General features: G+C 38.6%; 3 protein-coding genes across 12 annotated transcripts; 1 reads left to right on the forward strand and 2 right to left on the reverse strand.

Annotated features, from left to right (window-relative positions):
* Positions 1–65: 65 nt before the first annotated feature.
* On the forward strand, positions 66–10473 carry Arfrp1 (ADP-ribosylation factor related protein 1). 9 transcript variants are annotated; one of them, XM_022849248.2, is made up of 6 exons: positions 3259–3276; positions 3543–3657; positions 3877–4234; positions 4583–4746; positions 4882–5070; positions 5508–8624. In XM_022849248.2, the coding sequence occupies exons 3-6, from the start codon at positions 4150–4152 to the stop codon at positions 5664–5666; spliced, it is 597 nt and encodes a 198-aa protein (XP_022704983.1). In that variant the 5' UTR covers positions 3259–3276; positions 3543–3657; positions 3877–4149; the 3' UTR covers positions 5667–8624. The 9 variants fall into 9 exon arrangements, with proteins under 9 accessions (XP_086828281.1, XP_022704990.1, XP_086828280.1 ...); XM_022849249.2 differs by lacking the exon at positions 3259–3276 and adding an exon at positions 10364–10473 and having other exon boundaries at positions 3285–3657; positions 5508–5668; XM_022849252.2 differs by lacking the exon at positions 3259–3276 and adding an exon at positions 10351–10471 and having other exon boundaries at positions 3285–3657; positions 5508–5668.
* LOC111269563 (uncharacterized) lies at positions 7689–21494 on the reverse strand. 2 transcript variants are annotated; one of them, XM_022849247.2, is made up of 12 exons: positions 17136–17213; positions 14250–14493; positions 13596–13865; positions 13017–13215; positions 12407–12639; positions 11745–11842; positions 10842–11043; positions 10377–10613; positions 9467–9577; positions 8893–9051; positions 8458–8529; positions 7689–8136 (listed from the first exon to the last, which is right to left on the reverse strand). In XM_022849247.2, the coding sequence occupies exons 1-12, from the start codon at positions 17141–17143 to the stop codon at positions 8074–8076; spliced, it is 1896 nt and encodes a 631-aa protein (XP_022704982.1). In that variant the 5' UTR covers positions 17144–17213; the 3' UTR covers positions 7689–8073. The 2 variants fall into 2 exon arrangements, 1 of the variants encoding a protein (XP_022704982.1); XR_015314649.1 differs by lacking the exons at positions 7689–8136; positions 8458–8529; positions 8893–9051 and having other exon boundaries at positions 10190–10613; positions 17136–21494.
* On the reverse strand, positions 14847–16951 carry NP15.6 (NADH dehydrogenase [ubiquinone] 1 beta subcomplex subunit NP15.6). Its single transcript, XM_022849256.2, has one exon. It carries the CDS (start codon positions 16493–16495, stop codon positions 15974–15976), a length of 522 nt encoding a protein of 173 aa, XP_022704991.1. The 5' UTR covers positions 16496–16951; the 3' UTR covers positions 14847–15973.
* Positions 21495–21514: the final 20 nt, after the last annotated feature.

Genomic DNA, 21514 nt, shown 5'->3' on the forward strand with positions numbered 1-21514 from the left:
GAGTTCTATGTAGGTTCTCACCGATAAACCAGTAGTCAGCCGGTCCTAGAGGAGCGACCTCGTTATTCGTGATTTGGTGCTAGGGACGATGTCGAGCCCTGACCAAACTTCCGCGACTTATTACGCGACCAAAAACGACGTTGGTCGGTTTACTGCTGCATTTACCAACACAGTCCGTATAGGCCGCCAGCAATCAAACTTACCGGAAAGGCGAGCTCCGACCTAACCACTCGATTCAGTAGCAGTGTAGACTTGCTATTTACGTGCTTACGCGCCCTAATGAACGACACAGGAAGCGGCGTTTAGCTGTGAAGGACGAGGGCCTGGAGTTGGTGTGGGTTAGTTGGTCAGAATGCCGAGGAGTTTCCATAAAGATTGGTAAATCGCTAAAGCAGGAGATACTCAAGACAGGACCGAGAATGGCGTATTTGTGTGTGGCTATCCCGAGGACAAATGCCAATGCCGGCGAGGCAATAATAATCCATATCCACAACATTGGGCTCCCATACTGTTAAGCAGCCGATTCTCTTCGTCGGTATTTTATTTGATTTTACGTACACTAGTGTAAAAGAAAACGGTGTAATCCAGGCTTGTAATAAATACTAGCGTAACAGGCCCGTAATTAATCAGTGATTCCTTCAAAATAGAAGAAGTCACAATGTAATAGGAGTCGGAAACAAAGCAGGGATGAGGTTGTTGGTCATTCCGAATGAGGGAAGCCTGTTCGTAGAACACAGTAAAAGAGAAATCTTGGAGAAACTATAATTAGCGCCATAGTGTGTGCAGAATCTATGAAATCAGCTAACGCGTCCTCAAAAATTGGCCAACAAGACCGACCTTTGAGATATTTGGAGGAGTTCGATGGATGATGAAGATGGTTTCGAAGGCAAATAATAGGAAAACGTGGATCTTTAAACCTGTTAGAACGTACATGGATATTCTTTATTGAATTGTTTAGATATTAATATTCCAGTATTATTGAACGCTCCAAGCACATATTACTGATGACATGCTGTGTATGTCCGTCAGATATGGCGAATCTAAAGTTGTTGTTGTTTTGAATTTAAACTTTTTGTAACCTTCAAGCATAAGCACAAGGGAGCCATTTTCCTTGTCGCATAGGAGGATTTACTAGCACAGTCTACTTATCCTTATTAATTTAGTTTGGGAAAGGCAGACGATGTGTTACGTCAGAAGAGATGGAAGCCGAACGACGACGCCAAATGGCGAGTGAGTACGTTGTGCGAACAACGATTACAAATAAACAGTTAATTTGTTAATCAAGTGCGTTCCATTTTAGGATACAGTCATTACTAGTGAACAACACGAACTGCATGTGGCATCACGCCCAAAAAAACAAAGCCGGAGCAAATTTGACCCACCGCCAAAAGTGGAATGGTCAGTGAATGAGTGGCTATGCGAGGGTGCGGAACAGCACCCGTTCGGCGTTTAAGAGACAAGCTGATATTCGCCTGTAAACAAAAGAGTGTCGTGAAAAGCCGCTGGCGGAAGAGCTGTTCACGTCGAAATAGTTGGTTTGTCCTAAACCTATCAAATGAACTAGTTAGGAAACAAGCAAGCTGATACTAGACAATATAGCCCAGACACCAGTGTCATACTCGACTTCGTTCGCTCGGATCTTGTGAAACCGTCGGTAAAAAAATCCCTAGGCCCATGCATAATGGCTAATAATAGACGCAAAGGTATTTTCAACAAATGGGTTTTTCGCCTTTCTCAGTGCTCTTGGTTGTATATAGACCCGCGGTGTTGTGCAGTTTTCGACAACAGATTTCATGGAATCTTTAAACAGTCAGCATAAGGTAGAAGTCGTCCTCACGCTGCTTACTCACATGGTTCGAGCTCCGATCGTGGAGCGTAATATGCCTACAAGAGCGCCGTTACCGAACAGAAATCGAATAGGTCATTAGCAGAAAGATGGTGCTATACGCAGCAAACGAAACATCTCTGCCAACCCATCGTAGTGGGTCATATGTAGCCCTGAAGTTTTTTATCCATTTACGCTAAATACCTTAATGATTGTTTCATAGCGCGCGTGCTACCACATTCAAACAGGAACCGCTCGTCAGTAGTCTCGGCTTTTTACATATAAATAAGAAATACTTTTTTTGCTGGAAATGGGGAAAGACCGTAATAAAGGTTGTATACAACCAATCTACGCCGATTACCTATTACATTTACTTCAACACCTATATAACCTCTGAGGATCCGAAGCGAAAAACATCAACCAACCTTGCGCCTGTTGTCTTTGTTTCTCATTCTCTACTGTCACCTTTTATTATTCTTGTATCCTAGGATAGAACGACAGACTTATTTATCCGAAATGCCACTTCAATAAAGATGGCGAGTTCGTATTTACTTAGAAGAAATAAACCTGATTACGACAACTAATCGTTGCCCTCAACTGCTCTCCCAGCTACCGTGTCTGTTAGGTTCATACTGAGCCCCAGCCGCTCAATGCTCAGAATGTTTGTTTCGTACAGGCGCTGTACCCCAGACCAGATTTGATAAACATTTTCTGCTATTTTCAAAAGTTTATTTTTGTACTAAATGTAGTTCTGGTATACATACGAATAATAATGATAGTAATAATGATTATAATATTGACAATGATAATAATAATACATAGCAGGAAACCCTAAAGCCAGTTTCGATTGAAGGTGTCCAACGCATAAAACGCATACCGTGTAGCTGTCCACAATCAGCACGAAAAAATAACTTCCTCATGCCGATTGTTGTCAACGAAAAAAAGAGATACATTTGTAGATAAAATGTAGCCAAATCCCGAAAATTCTAGGCCAACATAACTAATTCTGCCCGGCCACCGCAATGATAGAGTTTGTGGAACCATTTACTTTTGAGCTTAAGGCAGATTCGAACCAGTTGAAAGAAATATCGCGCTGACATACCCACACGTATATATTTTTCCCCATGTTTCACGCGAATGGCATGAGATAGAAGTACATCATGTTATCGTACCCTACGTCACATGAATGTTGCCACTGGCGACACGTAAATAGTGCGAAGTTTGTACGAATGAAATTATTCTTTCGGTTTCATCATTTCCATAATCGAGATGCACTTATTGCAAACCTTCTTGCCTATTAAGCCTTTCCTGCTTGATCTTGCTTGCTTTTCTAAATCGCCGACGCGGTCGACTGCTAGTGCGACATCGGTAAGCAGAGATCATCAGATTTCACATGATGGTCATTGGGGTCTCTTTACCGTTGGGGAAGCGGGTGGCAGTGTCAAAGATCTGTAAGTGAAACAATTGAACATTGGCGTGTGTTTACTATGAGCAGCTGAATTGTTTGTTTTATTATGAATTGTTTTTATACTACTAGATTTTGAAAGTGATGAAATGTATTAGTGCTAAGGAAGTTGTCCGTGTGTATCGAAGTTCCTCTTTTACTAGGGATTTCGTAAATGATTTTCTTTGGGATTGTGTTTTTCCGAACTAGGAATTACGAATAGTTTGTTATCAAAGCTTTGTACTGTGCATTTGTCTGATCATTTCACGTTAGACTCCGTGAAAGGAATATTAATTAGTGTTCGAATGGCATATGGGTGATGAAAATAGTTTCCTTTCGTTAGCTATGACACTCGAAGGACACATGCTGTTTGGATGCCGCATACTCGGTAAACGACTTTGATGTGCAGGTAATAGGTATTGATATATAAAATAAAATATTGAATACAATCAGCTGGCCTATATACGTAATACACTAGCGGCCTGACTTTCTTTTACGAGCAATACGTTAACATAGGCGAAATAAGACGGGAAAATAGCCCTCAGGCTAACGTTACAGATGTAAAAAAGTGTTTGTTTGGCTTTTGTTTTTAATTTCGTCATGGCAGCTTCTCCATGCATGTTACCACGTGACGCTCCAAGCTGCGTGTGGCACTAAGGTGACGGGTGAGGTCACTGCCGTGGACCAGGCCCATGTATGATTCGCAAAAACAGTTTCGGAAATATTCCTTGAAGCAGCAAAAGCCTTCAAGCGGTAACTAATACAAACGTTTTAAAAGAATTTGAGTATTCATCGAGAATATATAAAAGGCACTTGTGCCGCGCGCTGAAACTAAACTGTGAAAGTTATCCAACAAGTTCGCTCATCGTACATCAACGAGATGTATACTCTACTGCACGGCCTATGGAAGTATATAACTCAGAAAGAGGAATACTCTGTTCTTATACTTGGATTAGACAACGCAGGTACGTTAGCCTGCCGCATAGCAATGCATACATTCAGCAAAAAAAAACATAATTATAACACCAAACAAAAAAAAATTATATAAATTCATTTATTCATTCAGCATTCTAGGATTTTAAACTGATGAGCCTAAGTTCATTAGAACAATTGCTTACGACGAATTACGCAGATTAAGGTGACTGTTTAAAGCAATGTTTAAAGAACGTAAAACTTAGAGCATTTGGTTTAAATGGATGTGCTGAAACGGTTGCAAGGGTATTGACTTTAAGATCAGATATATATTAAGAGCATATGGTTATTCAGATAAAAATTACGGCCATTGCTGTGTCTGTTACTGTTATTCCTTCTAGGAAAAACCACGTATTTAGAACAAACGAAGACGAAGTTCACGAAGGGCTACACCGGCCTTCGTCCTAACAAGCTAACCACTACGGTGGGACTTAACATTGGCAAAATCGACACGCAAGGGGTGCGAATTAACTTTTGGGATCTTGGTGGCCAAGAATCGCTACAGGTAAAAAAAAACTTACTTGGTATCGTACACGCATAACTTATTTTTGGCCAATGACCGAAATATAGGACTTCGAAAAATAATTAGTACTGACTACTAAATTATTTAACATTTAGCGTCGTTGTTTTATCATTACAGGCATTGTGGGACAAATACTATTCAGAGTCGCACAGCATCATATACGTCGTAGACTCCTCGTGTCGCGAGCGACTTCAGGAGTCACGGCGATCATTTGAGAAGATGATTGATAATGATGCCTTATTCGGTGTACCTCTCTTAATTATAGCCAATAAACAGGATATTGCCGAAGCCGCCACCGTAACAGAGGTAAGCAAAGAATACCCTGTTCATAAGACCCTTCATTAGATTACGTCGCTTGTATTGAAAGCTACTTTTTACCTTTTTTTTTTACCCTGATTTGCGTGGGGTGAAAATAAACGCAAATAATACTTAATGATTCCACGACTGAAAGGCTGGGGCGCAAAGAGTCGTTTATTATATATATATATATATATATATATATGTATATATATATACTCAAATGTTGCATGCTTTACATCATGGCTGACTCTTGCCAGCACGAAACGAACGGTGTAGCTACGCCCGGATTCAAATTCAGACCACGACCGTTTTTTTTACGTTTAATAAATAAACACGTTGCTACTGCATTATAACTTATATACATATATATATATATATATATATATATATATAACCATAATTTAATGTGATATGCAATCGGTAAAATTTCTGTTTGCTTTTAGATTCGTCAGTTGTTCCGCGAATGCAATATAAGTAATAGGGAGATGCATATTGTCGGAGCCTCGGCGTTGCACGGAGAAGGCATCCAAGACGGTATTACGTGGCTGGTTGACGGAATGAAACGAAATCTTCGGAGGCCTCCAAGAAACGTCGATACATAAATGTGAGAAGATTGAATCACGCTGTATGTTCTTTTTGCCCCGGCTATTTGCACATGCCCTACTAGTGTCTAATAACAGATTTGCGTAGGACACCCATTAACCCGCAGTGGGTGGTGCCTTAATTCGCTGAAGTAGTATCGAGTCATTTGATGCACTACAATTTCTAGGTGAACGTTGCAGAGAATGTCAGGTAAGATAATGCTGGTTCGGATCGCGTTGTGAGTTATATTCACCCGCGATGCTTTAATATCATCGGATGAGTATTGATACTCATATTATTAAACAAAATATATTTTTCATCACTTAAAAACTAGGAAGTCGGTCACTTTCGACTTCGGTTACTCATGTGGTCATGTAGTAGATCTGCGGTCTTTATAGGTCAGATAGTTAGTGAAGGCATCGTTACTTCGTTTTAACTAAATCGGCCATATAGATTAAAAATTAGTTTCTTTGCCATTCGAATTGTGGTGAGTCAAGACATTGATACTGGAGAATTGAAATCTTGAAATCAAGGATACTGTGTGGCACCCTGTTGCTACTTTCAAGCAGTTTGGAGCAAATTGCTGTCATGTTGCGTAATAATTAGTTATAATAGCTAATATTCTTGCGGGGCAACATGTATGTGTACAAGGCAAACGGATAATTTTGACTGAATGATTTAAATGTCAGTGTAAATAATCTTGTATGTAAAGAGTGAGAAGTATTTTGGTACATAATATTGAAAGTTATAGCAATAAAAATCTGCAAATAAGCGACTCTATAGAAATAGAAAATAGCAAATGACAAATTTGAAGGTACGGTGAATTTAGTACGGCTATCTTCTTGTACATTGTTTTCGTTAGAAATTAGAGATCTTGAAAGTACAAAGAGGATCTATCAATGTGCAAGTAAGTTAGTACCTATGTAAGATCCTTCTTTCCTTATATCTATTACCATACTTTTCATGTTAAAAAATCAAACTCGAAACGACTCTTGTCGTAGCTTGTCTGTTGTCCACTATCTCTGTGTAGCATCCGCTGGTAGAATACCCACCATCTGATACAGTGCACGCTCCCAGTCTTAATTGCGCCTTGATGTACTATTTCGCACGAAAACGTCATGAACCATTACAATGGCAGGAAGATCCTCTCCTTTGAGTTGCATTTCTTCTGGCCGTTAAATAAAGGAATTGAATGGTACCAGAAATTGAATAGCGAGGTCCGAAAGGGAGAAATGTAATTGAAATATAATCTCATACGGTCATAGTCAACAATCGTCGAAGACCAGCAAGGAATTTTAGGTAGTTTCAGCGTCCTAAGTGGATAATCTTTAGTTTTCGGTTCCAAAATTGTAATATAGTCAGGTTAGTAGCTTAATTTGAATCGACTAGGGTTTTAGCATTATGTTTAATGTCAACACAGACTGGACCGCATATATATAATGACAACACCCTGTGAAAACTATTTTTCGTATATATGTATATATCTTGTAATTTTTTATTAATATATCTTTATATTAGTACGTATTCAAACGTGTTCCTTAGTTGTTTCAATGTTCTCACACATTACTAATTATTTTTAATAATAGCATTATTATATAGTCACACAATTTTTCATAATAAATGCCAATAATTCATAATTGTTATCCATTTCAACGAACTTTATATTTACACATTTTATTTTTTAAAGTGTTGCTTGTGTATATGGCATAGGGTTGAGACTCATTTTACTTACCCTATGATAAGACGTTGATGTAATGCACAATGCGTGACGTTTTTATTGCATTTAACCTGTTTATTTAAAACAGAATAATTTGAAGCGGAATTGTTTGATGCGGCGTAGCGCCACTTTAAATGAAAGCGAAAAGAAGTATAGATCATAGAGAGCGCTGCAGAAGTCTTAAGGAACCAGTTTTGACAATCGTTGATACAAATAATTTCGGCTCTTGTTCAAATTTTACCGTGAATTGGTGAAAACTTTATATAACACAAACAATATGGTACTCGCACTCTGTGATTCAACAAAAATTACTCAATTTCGAAAATATTGTTGGTTTCAAAAATCACATCGATATTTTTATTTAGATGTGTTGCAGACGTTCTCTACATCTTTTTTTTTTTTATAACCTACTAATTATAATATAATAAAGTATACATCAATTATCACTTAGCGATTAAAAAGCCAACCTTATGATAAAAATATACATATTTTTCACAAGCGCTTATTGGCCTGAATCCGCACGGCGAATTAAATGGTGCGGAATACCTCAAGCTTGTTAAGCACAGTCTACAGTGTTTTTCGGCTATCTTTTTAGTGGTGTAGACTTTTTCTACGAATTTTAATAGTTCTATGTATGGCGCAGCCCACCATGTTTTTTTATTCAGAATATTTTGTTATTAGATCGTTGTAAATACTGTAACAAAAATCTTTTAGCGAGGATGGTTAGTGTCGATGGCGATCATCTTGGGTCCCTCCGCTCGTACGATGAGGGTCTAGAAGAATGAAAACGACGAGAAAACATGATTGGTGAATCTAAAATATTTAATCTATAAATTAATTGCAAATTTTAGTGATTTTAATCTGTGGGCGACTGTTGTGTGGATATCTTGCAATTATAAAAGATAGTTATAAGTCTTAATCGTAAAGTACTTTTGCCATCAATTTTTGAAAATATCTAGGTACTAATCCCCCGGAAGAATATAATGTTTATGCTATATACGTTGCAATAAAAATTAATATAAAAAAATAGTAAAAAAAAATCGACCACGTGGATTGTTATAAAACGGCAAACAACCCGTTCATTTCACTCTTACCTTCAAAGTATTAAAGTGCATGTTAGCTGTAAGCGCATCTCTAGCGTCTAGGGCTTGATCGATTTGGGCAATCTGCAGTAAGAAATGGAAGGAAAAACACTTAAAAATCCAAAGATATGGTGCGATATTAATAATAAAAATAAGTAGTTGTGTTTTTATAACCTTGACCATTCTGTTTATTGATCTGAATTATTGTATTATAAGTCGAAGCGTAAACCGAAATTTCCTAGAGCATTACATTTAAGCATAAGCAATCCTAAATAGTTTTTGAGGCAAAGCATATTTAACGCGCCTGGTGTTTCCTAAAAGTCCTCGCTAAAATCGGTTAAACCATGGTATGTATACCATAATCACACGCATACGTTGTGTAAGGTAAAATTCAATGCGATAATGCACTTTTCGTAATTTACTATACTACTACTACGACGAATTTACCTGTTCCTTTACGTCGACCATAAGTTGCATAAACGTATTGTCCACAACAGAATTGCTTGCTTCACCATCCTTCCGACTACCATAGTCGTGAAACACCAAAGAGTTTTCAACCACCTGCTGCTTCGCAGTACCCAGACTGACGGTAGCTCCACGTCGGGCCTATGAAATAGACAATAAAACAATAACAAGAGTTATTGCCTCACCCAAATCTACTTTCTATAAATACCGATGTGTACTCAAGGCTAAGCCTACAGAAAAAGATATATTCCTTATTACTTATAAGTGAATTTGCCTTGGTGAGCAACTTTGCACTGAAAACCTCATGTGTAGGAAAACTCATATTCATGTTTACAGCTAAAATGAACAATGCTAGACAAATGACAATAGTATGTATTGCCGATATTCAGCAACCCATACGTCAAGGATGTGTTTAGTCAACCAATATGCGCATGTGGGTTACAACCTACTACCACTATTTATCCAATATAAAGTGGCGGGGGGACCTTAGGCATTTGGTCCCGGTATTATAATTATTATGAAGGTACAGGTTTTGTTATTGCAAGATTTTGCTTACTTGGTGTTGCTGGTATCTCGTCTGCTGAGAATCATGGGGTCCCTCCAGTACTACATGTTCAATTTGCTGTTGACCACCAAGCGTGTCGTCTGCTTCACCAAGGTGGATTATCTGAAAAACGAATGGCTAATTAATAAACATTTTGAAAGCTTCTATAGCAAACTACGGAGGACCCATATTTGTTCCATAACTGATCAAGAAGCATAAATAGCAAAAGTAATCACTATCAATAATTATTTCAGCGATGTTGTGGTTATTTGTGGTTAGTTTATAGTTGTTCTCGTCTTTTTGTACGCTTTATATTGTACACATATATTCTAATAGATGCAGAACTATGATATTCAAAAGAGTTTTTTTCAATTCAGTCATGGAATCAGTGAAAAATTATCAGAAAAGAGGTAAGCATCTTGCCGAATGGACCCCATTACATGTTATACTGTACTCTAATCTTATGCTCTCTAATAGCATCACAGAAAAGCTTCTGACTGAAACATTGGGCCCCTTATATTGCTTGGTTCGTTCTTACGTCCAAATTCACATCAATACATATTGCATGTCCTCTTTTAGCGATCCTATTTTGTATCCTCTTGTCCAAGCACCGTGCTGGCGTAAAGCAGGAAACTGCATTGCAATATCACTAACAATGAAAGGCCCAAAAAGCAGTAGCCAAACTAGCTAAACCCAGAGTTGGCCTATGTATGTATGATCAACAAAAAGCCGTACCGCAGGACGGCGAAACCGCTAAAGGAGAGCCTCCGAAACAGCTCTTTACCACTATCCCTTGATAAGGCTTGAGTTGCCCGAGTAATTTTTGCGTCCTAAGTGTCTCTTTCACTGGACTTCTTGATTGTCGAATGTTTTACACGAGTACTTCATCCTGGCAGCCGTTCCCTACAGGTGAAGGACAAACCTCTGTTGCGTTCTCGAGGACAACTTCTTCGTCCAGCACCTGCTGCTGTTGCTGGTGATGTGGGTGAGTGATGAGTGATTGTTGATGTTGCGGTCCAAGGGGTTCTCGTCCTATTCGCCGCAGGTACTGACAAATCGCGTGCACATGCTGGCACATTTTTCCAAATTTCCCGCTGGGACAGTTGCAGCCGTAGATGTGTGCGCAACAGCGGCAATGCACACAGGTAAGTGGGCACGGCTGAATTAAGAGTCATTAAGAATAGGTAGGGGTCACGTTAAGAAGACCATTAGGCGTCCTTTAGAGTCGTGGTAATTACATAGATTTTGTAATAGGCTTAGAGACATATAAAGAAAATGAGTTACGACCTAACAAAGATTGCTAAAAATTTTATCATACTTTACTGACGTTTTTGCGGTCTCACTGATTATAAAATATAAAGATTACTACTTTAAAAAGCGTTAATACCTGGTCATAATTAAACACGTCCATCGAGCACCTTTCGGATACCCGCTCGACCTTGTACTTGATGGAACTTTTGGAACTGCGAATTCCCCACTCTTCCCGGCCAAGTTCGTCTCGTTCATGAGCATCAATGAAAATCTCATACGATTCCTCAAGACTCTGCGTATGACCCCGCACCACATCCACCAAACTCACGTCGCGACGCCTATAGAAATACAAAATTATTTACGGAAACTGATGCCCTATATTATGTACAAAGCGGCTGAATTCACACGATATCTAACCCACATTTGCACGCAATTTTTGAATAAACTGAGTCTGTACTATTTTTTGGTAATATGAAATTGGGGTTTTAATTACGAAGTGTGCAAAAATGACACACACGGAAAGTGATGCTGTTCCAATTATCTGATTTATGCGGAAGTTACAAGGCAAACTTTGACGTACGTGTTACTTGTAAGTCTTTTATAGGAGAATTCTAAAGGAATAGTCTCGTTACTTAACGTGTATTACACTTGAGGTCTAAAACTATCTGTGAAAGTATAAACGAATAAGGAAAATTTAAATAAATGCAAGTCAAGTTTTGAAAAGGTATGAATCTTAACTTTTACGTAAGAACTGATCGTAATCATGCCAATGGGCTTAGCAAGAGAGTCTATGCAAGGCTAACAAATTACCTGCTCAAGTGAAAATTCGAAAAATACGGTAAGAATACTTGGTAAGGTAATAGATAAAAAGAACATCAACTCCATAGAAAACACATATCACGGAATAACAATCAATCTGCGACTCGCGCAATTTTAGCAGAACATAGACTTCTCGTTAGCGGGTCCGAACGCAGAACGTGGTACGCGTTTATTAGATTGGATGGTAATAAACCGATGAATCTACTCCACTTCAGCTTACCCTTTATGCCCAGAAGGGATTACTCGCGGAAATTCCTGCGGACGGTCGGGCCCGTTTACTTGAGCAAACAAATTTGTAGCAGACTGCGGAACCTCCGTCTGAAATCAAGCAGTAAACCACATCTACATGAGTCGCTATTCGTAAGAAATGATGTTGTGTCAAAAAATCGAAAACGTTTCTTATATAAAATCATTTATCAAGTCTCATCGAATCACCTTTGATAACACAAAGGTTGTCTACGCTCGAGGAGTCATAGGAAAAGAGCGTGTATTTAAGCTCACATCTATCAACATAGACTAACAGTCGCACATTTGCTAAATATATAACAAATAGTTTAACAAATACCTTGGTAATATGGAAAATTAACGCCCGATAAATATGCATTACTGTTCATTGTGTAGAACAAAAAAATTCAAATCCGTTCCATTGACACCAATGTACATTCACGACCCTCTGATAAGAGATGACCTACGTAGGCGGTGCTTTTGGAACTGGTAAAGTGAGCCATTCTAAAAAGAAATCGTTTTGTACGCTGTTCAGTATTATGGCTGAAAATCTGAGGGTGACGCTTTGAGTCCCACTATGCGACATACGTCCCAATTGGGCTTTAGTTTATACACAGTACTTATTACTTTGTTTTGTATAAAAGAGATTATACGTACAGTAACCGAGTTGATGACGTTTCGTACGGTTCGCGAGTTGAGAAATCGCAAGGGATCGTCTTCAGCAACTGAGGCCCCAATTGTTCGATGTATTAAATCAATGATATCTCGTATGGGCATGCCCATCTGGGCGTGATATTTGATGAACTGACGTTCGGACTCCAACAAACCCAAATGTTTGCCTTCGATCAGATGATTATAATGAGTTGTATAACCCTCGATTGTAATGCGTCCTGTAATAAATAGAAGGAAAAAAACAAGAAAAGACAAGTGGACTATCGAGATAAATATAGATATCTTACAAAAGAACAACACTCACTAGAAATTTTAATATGGCTACCCAAGATTGGAATATATAGAAGGATAGTGTCTAATGACTAAGGTGACTTTGTTCCTATATAATGTATTACTCTGTTACTGAGCATAAAAGCGACTCGATTATTTGTATAATATGTATGCTCCTTGCGGGGAGGATCAGTTGCAATCAATTTTGTAGTAGACTGCTTAGATGAAACGTGATTAGCTCCATTGAAGAATGCTCACTGGAACATATAACTATATATCCTGTCGATAACGCTGGTGTGAACCTAGATGCACAGGGGAAATTTACCATCGGCGAAGTGCCGCACGGTGACATGGGCTGTACAGAATGTGCCAATCTTATGTGATGATGAGTTCCTCTTTCGGACCGCCTCCTTGAGTTTGAACGCCTTGCTGCTCTTTGTAAAGCCGTCTCGACTACAAACAAAATATTGTGTTGTGGACTCTACGGCCCTGCCCCGTTTCTTCACAAATCGAACTTTGTGCACCTAAATGGAATCAAGTGGTATAGATGGTTTTTCATTTCAGTTTTATCTAGCACGCATAAAAGAGTCGGCTGCAGAGCTAAACGATTATACTATGTTGCATATCCACTTTTATTTAAAAAAAAAGCATGATCAGCAAAAACTGTTTTGTCATTTGATATTAAGTCTCACCGAAAGCAAAAATAGAAATATAAAATTATATATCTTCCTAAATTAGATCTTCTGTTTCTAGTTATAGCACTTCACACCGTACAACTGAACCTGCTGGTTCAAGAACCAAAAACTTTCCTTGCACGTAATCTCTCTCAGAACACCTATTATGGCTAGTAGCTACACAGGCTCCTATCTTATTACCCAATTTTATTGTAAACTGAAGTTCTTACCTTTTGAAGTCTCTCGAAGAACAGGGTGTAGTCATCGTGATTGTAGAATTCACCTTCGACTTTATGCAACATGAAGTCATGCTCCTGGTGAAGGTGCTTGAGTAGGTCAGCTCGCGTTTTGCCAACATACCCGCAAGGCTCTTCACCGCAATTAAACCTCGTCGTACGATAAAGCTCATTCCAGTCCAATTCAGGATGCAACAAATTAATATGCGATTTTAGCGAATGAAGTCGATTGAAGTAGATTTTGCATAGATGGCATTTGAAGCTCTAGAGATATCAAATGCAAGCGACACAAATAACACAATAATTGCAATAAAAATTATTATAAGTTATCCTTTGCATAATTAAGTCCCACACATACATCTTTCTTGTATATGTAAATCAATACCCGTACGTTTGATAGCATAAAATGAAAACGACAATAACAGATCTACTTTCAACTCTCTCTTAGTTACGATGATATCACGTTAGCTTTCAACGTTGTAGCCGTTCGTGGATGTAGTTTGAATACTTCTTTATCCCTCGGAGACAACTTTATTAGTGCATTAGTCAACTGATTGGTTCGTTTGCAACAGCGTGCTATAGAAATAGAGAACTGACCAATTATAGCCTAGGTACTGAAATGAATGAAGTTGGAAAGCGCCACATTACCTTATAAATTTTGGAATCGCTGGGTACAGCATCTTGAGGGATTCCGTCTAACTCGACAGTCTCGACAACAGTTTCTTTCTCACCTTGGGGCCCAACACCCTGCGTGAACTGGACCACCTCAACGACACCCTCCTGACAATCATCCTGTGACTCCTGACCTTCTTTCTCCTCTTCGGCTTCTTGATGGCCGAGGGCGTCCATTTCCTCTACAGTAATCTCTTCAACTACTCCTTGCTGCGACATCCTGGAGCAAGGAAAAAAAAATAATAATGATGTAACTTGTACTAAACACACCTCTTGGCATATAGTACGAGAACTTACACGTTTTTTGTGCTTTACTTTCTTGTCTTTCTCAAAAGTGTCACTTGGCGGAGGCCAGATAGATTTCCTAACCTATTTCAACTCATACTATTGAGTAAATTCTCTTGCGTAATTAACTTTTTGAACTACAAAAAATTAGATCCGGAAATGGATAAGGCAGGTTTCTTTGCAGACAATCTATTATAAAAACCTAACTACTGCCCGTAAGTAAATTTTTGAGTTTTTTTGGGTTTAATAATGAAAATTTGAAATACACTAGAGAGAGTAAACACAGAATACTCCATATCGCAAAACAATTTATTTCGAAATAAGGGTTGTCGTGAAAGCGTCTGAGGCTTTCGTTATTTGCACTTTTTATAGTAAACATTTAATGTGCTCAGTGTAGCGATCATGATTTTGAGTAATAAAATTCAACTAAAACCTCAAACAAGGGGCCGATATAATATAGTTAAGAGAGAGATTACAATTTTGAGCTATACGTTAAGAGAAATTTAGTTTTAAACTCGGCAAACTCACACTAAAGAACCACCTAGGCAAAGGTTTACCACATATGATTTGAAAGGAGCGCATTAAACTATTTGAACATTAGTAGTAACTCTTATCAGTTGTAATTCAAATCGGACACCTGGCCTAAAACTGTGGTAAAAATAGCCGAACCGTAGTTAAATAATAGTGATACACGTAAATATTAACTCATATTTACAAGACGCGGCAGAAGAAAAAGATGACTACATTGATTGCCTAGCATAAAAACAACGTTTTATTTTGTATTTTCGACTGTTTTCATAATCTATTTCGATTCGGCCTCCATCGTCACTTTCTATTATTTTTTCATATTATTTTAGTTTTCATTCTACTGTGCTAAAACAAGCGATCGTCGTTGAGCTCACTCCACGCATTTTTCCTTCACCCATCATGATTAATATTATTATTATAGATATTCACATGTATTTAGTTGTCGAATTCAACGGGCTCATTGGTTCCTTTGCTTTTTTTACTTGTCGTCTTCATCTTTTAACCGTAACGGGGAATAGACGAATTCTTATTCTTAGTGTCGTTCCGACATCGAAATGACAAAACTCAATACTCATAGTTTTGTTTATGTTATAATGCCTGCTATTCCAAACGTCATTATCAGTATCATTCCCAAATCTGGCATCTTCCTTCTAAGAGGATAGGGAATTTCAATTGATTAAGTTAGTTGACCCGTTCGCCCACTTGTTAGAGAGCTCGTGAAGGAAGTGTAGGTTATTGCAAGGTTAATTTTACGTATTAATCTACGTTCTTCGACTGGTATGAGGGCGACGGAAATGCTGACTTCTTCGAACGAAGTTCCTTTAATCTGTCTCCTTTTTATTATATAACAGCTGCTATCGGCCACTTAGTTATTATAAGCGTAGCGATTATAGGTAGACCTCAACGCCCTCAAGTTCTTCTTCAGAAGGCAGGTGAATCCGTTCCACTGGGATGAACTCCTTGTCGATCAATGGCCTACCATACTTCTCGCGGCGGGCCAACTCGAGGAAGGCTTCTCGGTGAGCCCAGTCTTTATCCCTGAAGTCTGGTAGATATCCAAGAAGAAACGTGGTCCCGACCAGGCCGATGGAAACCATGCAGAACATTACCAACGCATGCATGTCTCTGTCATCTTCGATATCCTCTATGTTGTACCCGTAACTAATCCAATTTCTGGATTTCGTCGCTGCCTCCGCAAAGTCTTCGGCGGTTCGGGGCGGATTGTCGATTACGGTATTAGGCGCATTGCCGACATGTGTTGCTGGTTTCTTCTCTGACGAACTGATCCAGCGAACCAGCTTATGCCCGGTCGAAACCGTCGTTGGCACAGCTACCAACTGAGGCCTTTGCGCGGTTAGGGGCCGTAATGTATTGAGACGGCGTACGGACGCAAGGCGACACAGGATCATTGTTGCTTTGTTATTGCTGTTAATGTTATTGTTTACACTCCAGACTGATTGGTTTAGACCTCTTCTGCTTTACAAAAACCTTCTCAATAGTCACCGACGAGGACCAAAGAAGTCACTCAGACGGACTTGAGGTCGGTAAAAAAAGGTCGCTTGAGTCAGCCGTCCTCGCCAACAGTGAACCTTTGGAATATTTGCAGTGGTTTCGACCGAAGTTTCAACACACAATTGACCACTTGATACCAGATCATCAGCACAAGTCCTTATGCATCATTAGACCACTGTAGCGCGATGCAGAGCTCACAACGAATGTTAACCAAAATCACGCACCAACACTTCTCGCTATAATAAGCGATAGCCACTAGTAACTAGGAGCAGTCGGTCGATGTATACGTGTGTGATATGGGGAGACGTCCTTAAACACCTTGTTGTTTAGACGAATCTACCGGGGCGTCCGGTAAACGCCGATCTAATTGTACGGTAACACCAGACCAGGATCGAATATACTGATCGCTGCAGCCGACCGGACGCGCTCGTCGGCCGTAAGGTTGCCGTGTGTCGGGCAGCTATGCCAGTAGATCGACAATGGCCTGCAAAATCATTTTAGCGCACAAAATCATTAAGGAAAAATGCAACAACTTACCCTGCCATCTTGTTGAGCCGTTAGGGTTAATGGAGCGCTACCGGACCGTAGAGTCCGAGCAAAGATTGCCCAATTTGTTCCGAGCATTAAGGATAAGATTCTTCGGATTCCGCCGAAATTCGACGAAAGTGCCGCATTTAGTCTCAGTCATTCGTTTTGTTAATGTTGAGCTGAAGAAGGGAGCAGGTTAATCAATTTATCCCACTGAAAAATCTTACGTGATGGCACTTTCTTATCGAAAATGATCCCTTAAACTTGTCGAATTGGGCTGGTTTTTGGTGGGTAGCTAAAGTTCCTGCTTGGAAAGATGGAGCCGCCAGGTCAAATGCTTTTTCGTGACTTGCTTTTTGCCATAGTAGGTAATGCTAATTTAGTTGGCCATAAACTAACAGCAGTTATTTCTTTTTTTTCCATATTTAAAGACAACGCCGCACCATAATTTACAAGGGACAAACCGACCCAGAGCACTTTTTGGTTCGATTTATCACCAGTGTAAAAATTGTGTTATATGAATAAGTGTGCTTAATAAGTGTGTTGCATGACAAACTGTATGTGTAAATATATGTAGGTCGTATTGTGAACGAAGCTGTCTGGTTTTGCGTCCGTCAGGTTTATAGCCTAATAACCGGCCGTAGCATATCAAAGCGATTATGGTTTAAAACAGCGAAAACTCTGTCGAGTCAGAAGAATAAGAACAGCCTCCGAAACAGCAGCAGAAGCAAATGAGCGCCGTATAGCAAAACGAACAAGACAACAGACTTCTAAGTAGAATGGAACTATAAAAAAGGCAAATACTCATACTAAAAGATATATGCAAAATAGGCTGATATCAATAGAACAAACAATATGTGCTCTTACTGTAAAACACACACATGTTCCTACTCAATTTTAAACAAATACACTACAGGAGCTCCAAGACAGAAATTGTAAACTTCCATAAGCCACTTATAAACTCATTGAATGTTTGTGATTGCTTAAACAAAAACAACGGCTTAACTGTTTTCGTTGAGGTTTCATAAAAAACAAGTAAAATGTGCGCGATTAATTCAATTCCAAATTGTGACCTTCCGATTCAGGCTTTGCATTTACGGTAATGAGGGTGGACCGCGTAACATGAAAAAAATTAAAAACTGTAGACATATTTCGAATAACAGCACTTTATGATGACAGTCTGGGACGAATGATTTATGATTAGACAAGAGATTTTTAGAAATTTTGATCGTTGCTCCGTGATGCATGTAATAAAGGTGAATTTTTCGAAGCTATCTTCTCTGTATGTTCAGGCGACTTCCGCTAAGAGCCACCAGTAATCGACTGAGGTAGAGGCGCCAGTATGGAAGACGCCTCTATTAGAAGATCACACGTATGTATTGCGATAAAAATAATCTATCAAAAGATGCACACGTAAACATGCGACTAGACGAAGCTGACGCGCAGTAATGTAAGCTTATACTAGACATCGGTGAAGATAAATCTCCAAAAAATGCTAACAATGAAATTACAATGCTTGAAAACGATGCGCTAAAACAAGGTTCTATCGCCTAACGTATCGACCTGATCTAGCAGCTAATATCAAGTAAAAATTCAATAGAAAAATTTTCGAAGAAACGCATATTAATTCCCGTTAATCAACTGATCCGAGAAATAAACAATATTTAGATTGCACGATTCTTTAGAAATCATAAGGAATACTCTCCCTTCAGTCAAAATACCGATGTGACACATTTCGAAATTACTTGAGGTTCTTGAAGTATCTGGGCTTTTATCTCATAACTTGCAACTAGATAAAGATTTTCGGATCATTCTAAATCTTTTTTTTTTTTAATGAGGAGTTCTTCAACGGCACAGGGATAATAGCTCATGATTTCGACAATCACCTAATTGTCACAAAAAATGCGGGCAGCACATTTAAAGGACAAGTTGTTCTACCTCCAAGAATTAATTTCTACCCTTAAAAGGACGGTGATTTGCTATTACGCCCACCTCAATTTCCAGTGCAATCATGTTTTGCTATAACTCTAAAAAACTAAGGACAAATACTGGAAGATACTTATTTCCCTTGAAGAACCAATATTTAATCACCGTAAGCTACATATTGCTCTGAGTTGCGTGCAAAACTCTTCTTCCTCAAAAAGAGCAATAAAACTAAAAATATGGTAATTTGCAGCCTTATGCAATGATATCTTTGCAAATCAACTTTAGCAACGACTCATTTATTCATACATGCATGGCTTGGTGTTAAAAGTGCCTACGCTCAATGACATTGCTTTTACATTAACGGTAAAAATATAGCCCTATTCAACAGAAAACATAGCAAAACAAACTTCAAACGAAACCACTGTTTTTTTTAAAGTCTCCGAAATTGATAACTCAAAAAAATCTTAAGCAAAACAACTTTTGTTTTTAGGGTGCGGTGAAATATGTTTAATACCAAAATAGACGCCGAACAAAGCCCGCAGGTCTGTTTAGTGTCGTGTAAGATGAATTAATTTCAATATACGTCCAGTGACGGTCGATATTGAAATTTTTTTCATAATAAAAAGACGAAGTTGTAACGCGAGTTTACACCATGTGTTTAGACTGCGCGTTGCGCACAATGGTCGTACTTAACACGGTTAATATAATAATCTACCAGGCAATATATACCAAGCTGGGTGCACTCCGCACTACTGCTCAAATAGGACTCGAATAGCAAATTGAGAGGTGAAAAGCCTTCACTTTTAATATAATCACGTTGTTTTTCTTCCATTACTTATTAAAATCTCTTAGACTATTTGAGCATTTTTATAAGTATTCCATATGTAAATTGTGCGGCCGTGCATGTGGCAACACACCCAACTGTTGCTCGAGTCTTGCATAGATTAGCTCATATGAAATTTGAAATAAAATGTATTATTCACACGACAGTGTTGTGTTATTCATTGAAAAACAGCATTTTCATTATCTTTTCAAGGAATCCAAGACATATACAGCCTAAACGGCCCAGTAAAGGTAAGCGCGAGGCAAATGGTTTATCGTAGCCAAAACAGAGGCTAATGAAATATTTTGGCTGAGTCTATTCGAAATGCTACAGCTAAGGAACTACATAGTGTAGAATACCTTATATTATACGCATTATTTACCAAACAATGTGCCTATTTATGTAGACGCTCTGCTCAGCAAAACAAATAGGCAGACGACCTTGTTTCCCACAACTACCAATATGACTTTCGTAATATTAACAAAGTTATAGGAAATGGCGCTTGACGTAGCTTTATTTGTTACTGTACTCCATTTGGATGTCGTCGTTCAGCATGTCGTTAAGCAATCGGACAAAGAGCCTAATACTGATGTCGAACACTATAACCATTTTGCTATTCTGTGGGTAGCTTTACCATCACCACTGAATTTCTTTGCTTTTGTACTTTAAAGTACTTGGTAAAACAGAGATTATTTTAAATTCAGCTGTTACGGATATACTTTTACGGACGCAATAGTCCCAAAATGTTAACTACATTATTGATATCCGCACATTGTATTCCTATTATGCCTAGTCCAAGATCTAATTTAGGGCAACGCAAATATCTGTTTATAGGATAAAGGAAATTAGGTGAGCGACTAAGGCAATCCAAAAGATTACTCGTGAATAGGTTACAAGGATGTAGTTTGAAGCGAAAATAGCTATATTAAAGTTAGAGTATTGAAAGGTCCCGATGGGTTACCTAAGTAACTGAAGTGGTTCCCCGGTGCGAAATTGTTTTCAGCAAAATGAGCTTTCGTAGACGACAACCCTTACAGGACTATAATAATGCACTACTGTATAAGCTAAGCAATCCGTTACACCCGTCTCGTATATTTCCCAATACTTTCAACGTGTCTTAAACCAAAAATGTACATATTTTTTACTGGATTATTCCTCATTCACAAGATTAATAGGACAGAAATCATTAGTTTCAGAAATGCGTTTTGCTGCGGTTCGTTTTGTTCAATCATCTCGAAAACCGCAAGTCCTACGAAAATCTAAATAAGATATGAGATTTATTGGTTTCGAGCTACAGAAAAAAGTTGAACAAAAAGAGAAGTAGAAAACTATATCTCAACGACCATGCATCTAAAAAACTAATGTCTCTATTTTGATGCTATTAAAAATATCACCTAACCACAACAAGTAATCAGCGCAACCACAGTATTTGAAGTAGTTAAATTCCTTATGTCAGTAGTCCAACATCCATTAATTCTATTTTCCAGAAGACAATAAACTTACTAACAGCCTGAGCATCTTTGATGAGACTACTTTGGTTATTTTTTTAACTTTTCTGCTTAATTTTACTATAACACGGGCCAAAATCGTAGTGGATTGCTATGAAGACACTACGTTTATAGAATATACGAGTTAGGTT

Source organism: Varroa jacobsoni, unplaced genomic scaffold, assembly GCF_002532875.2.
Source record: "Varroa jacobsoni isolate VJ856 unplaced genomic scaffold, vjacob_1.0 scaffold_1398, whole genome shotgun sequence".
In the NCBI taxonomy this organism is placed as follows: domain Eukaryota; kingdom Metazoa; phylum Arthropoda; class Arachnida; order Mesostigmata; family Varroidae; genus Varroa; species Varroa jacobsoni.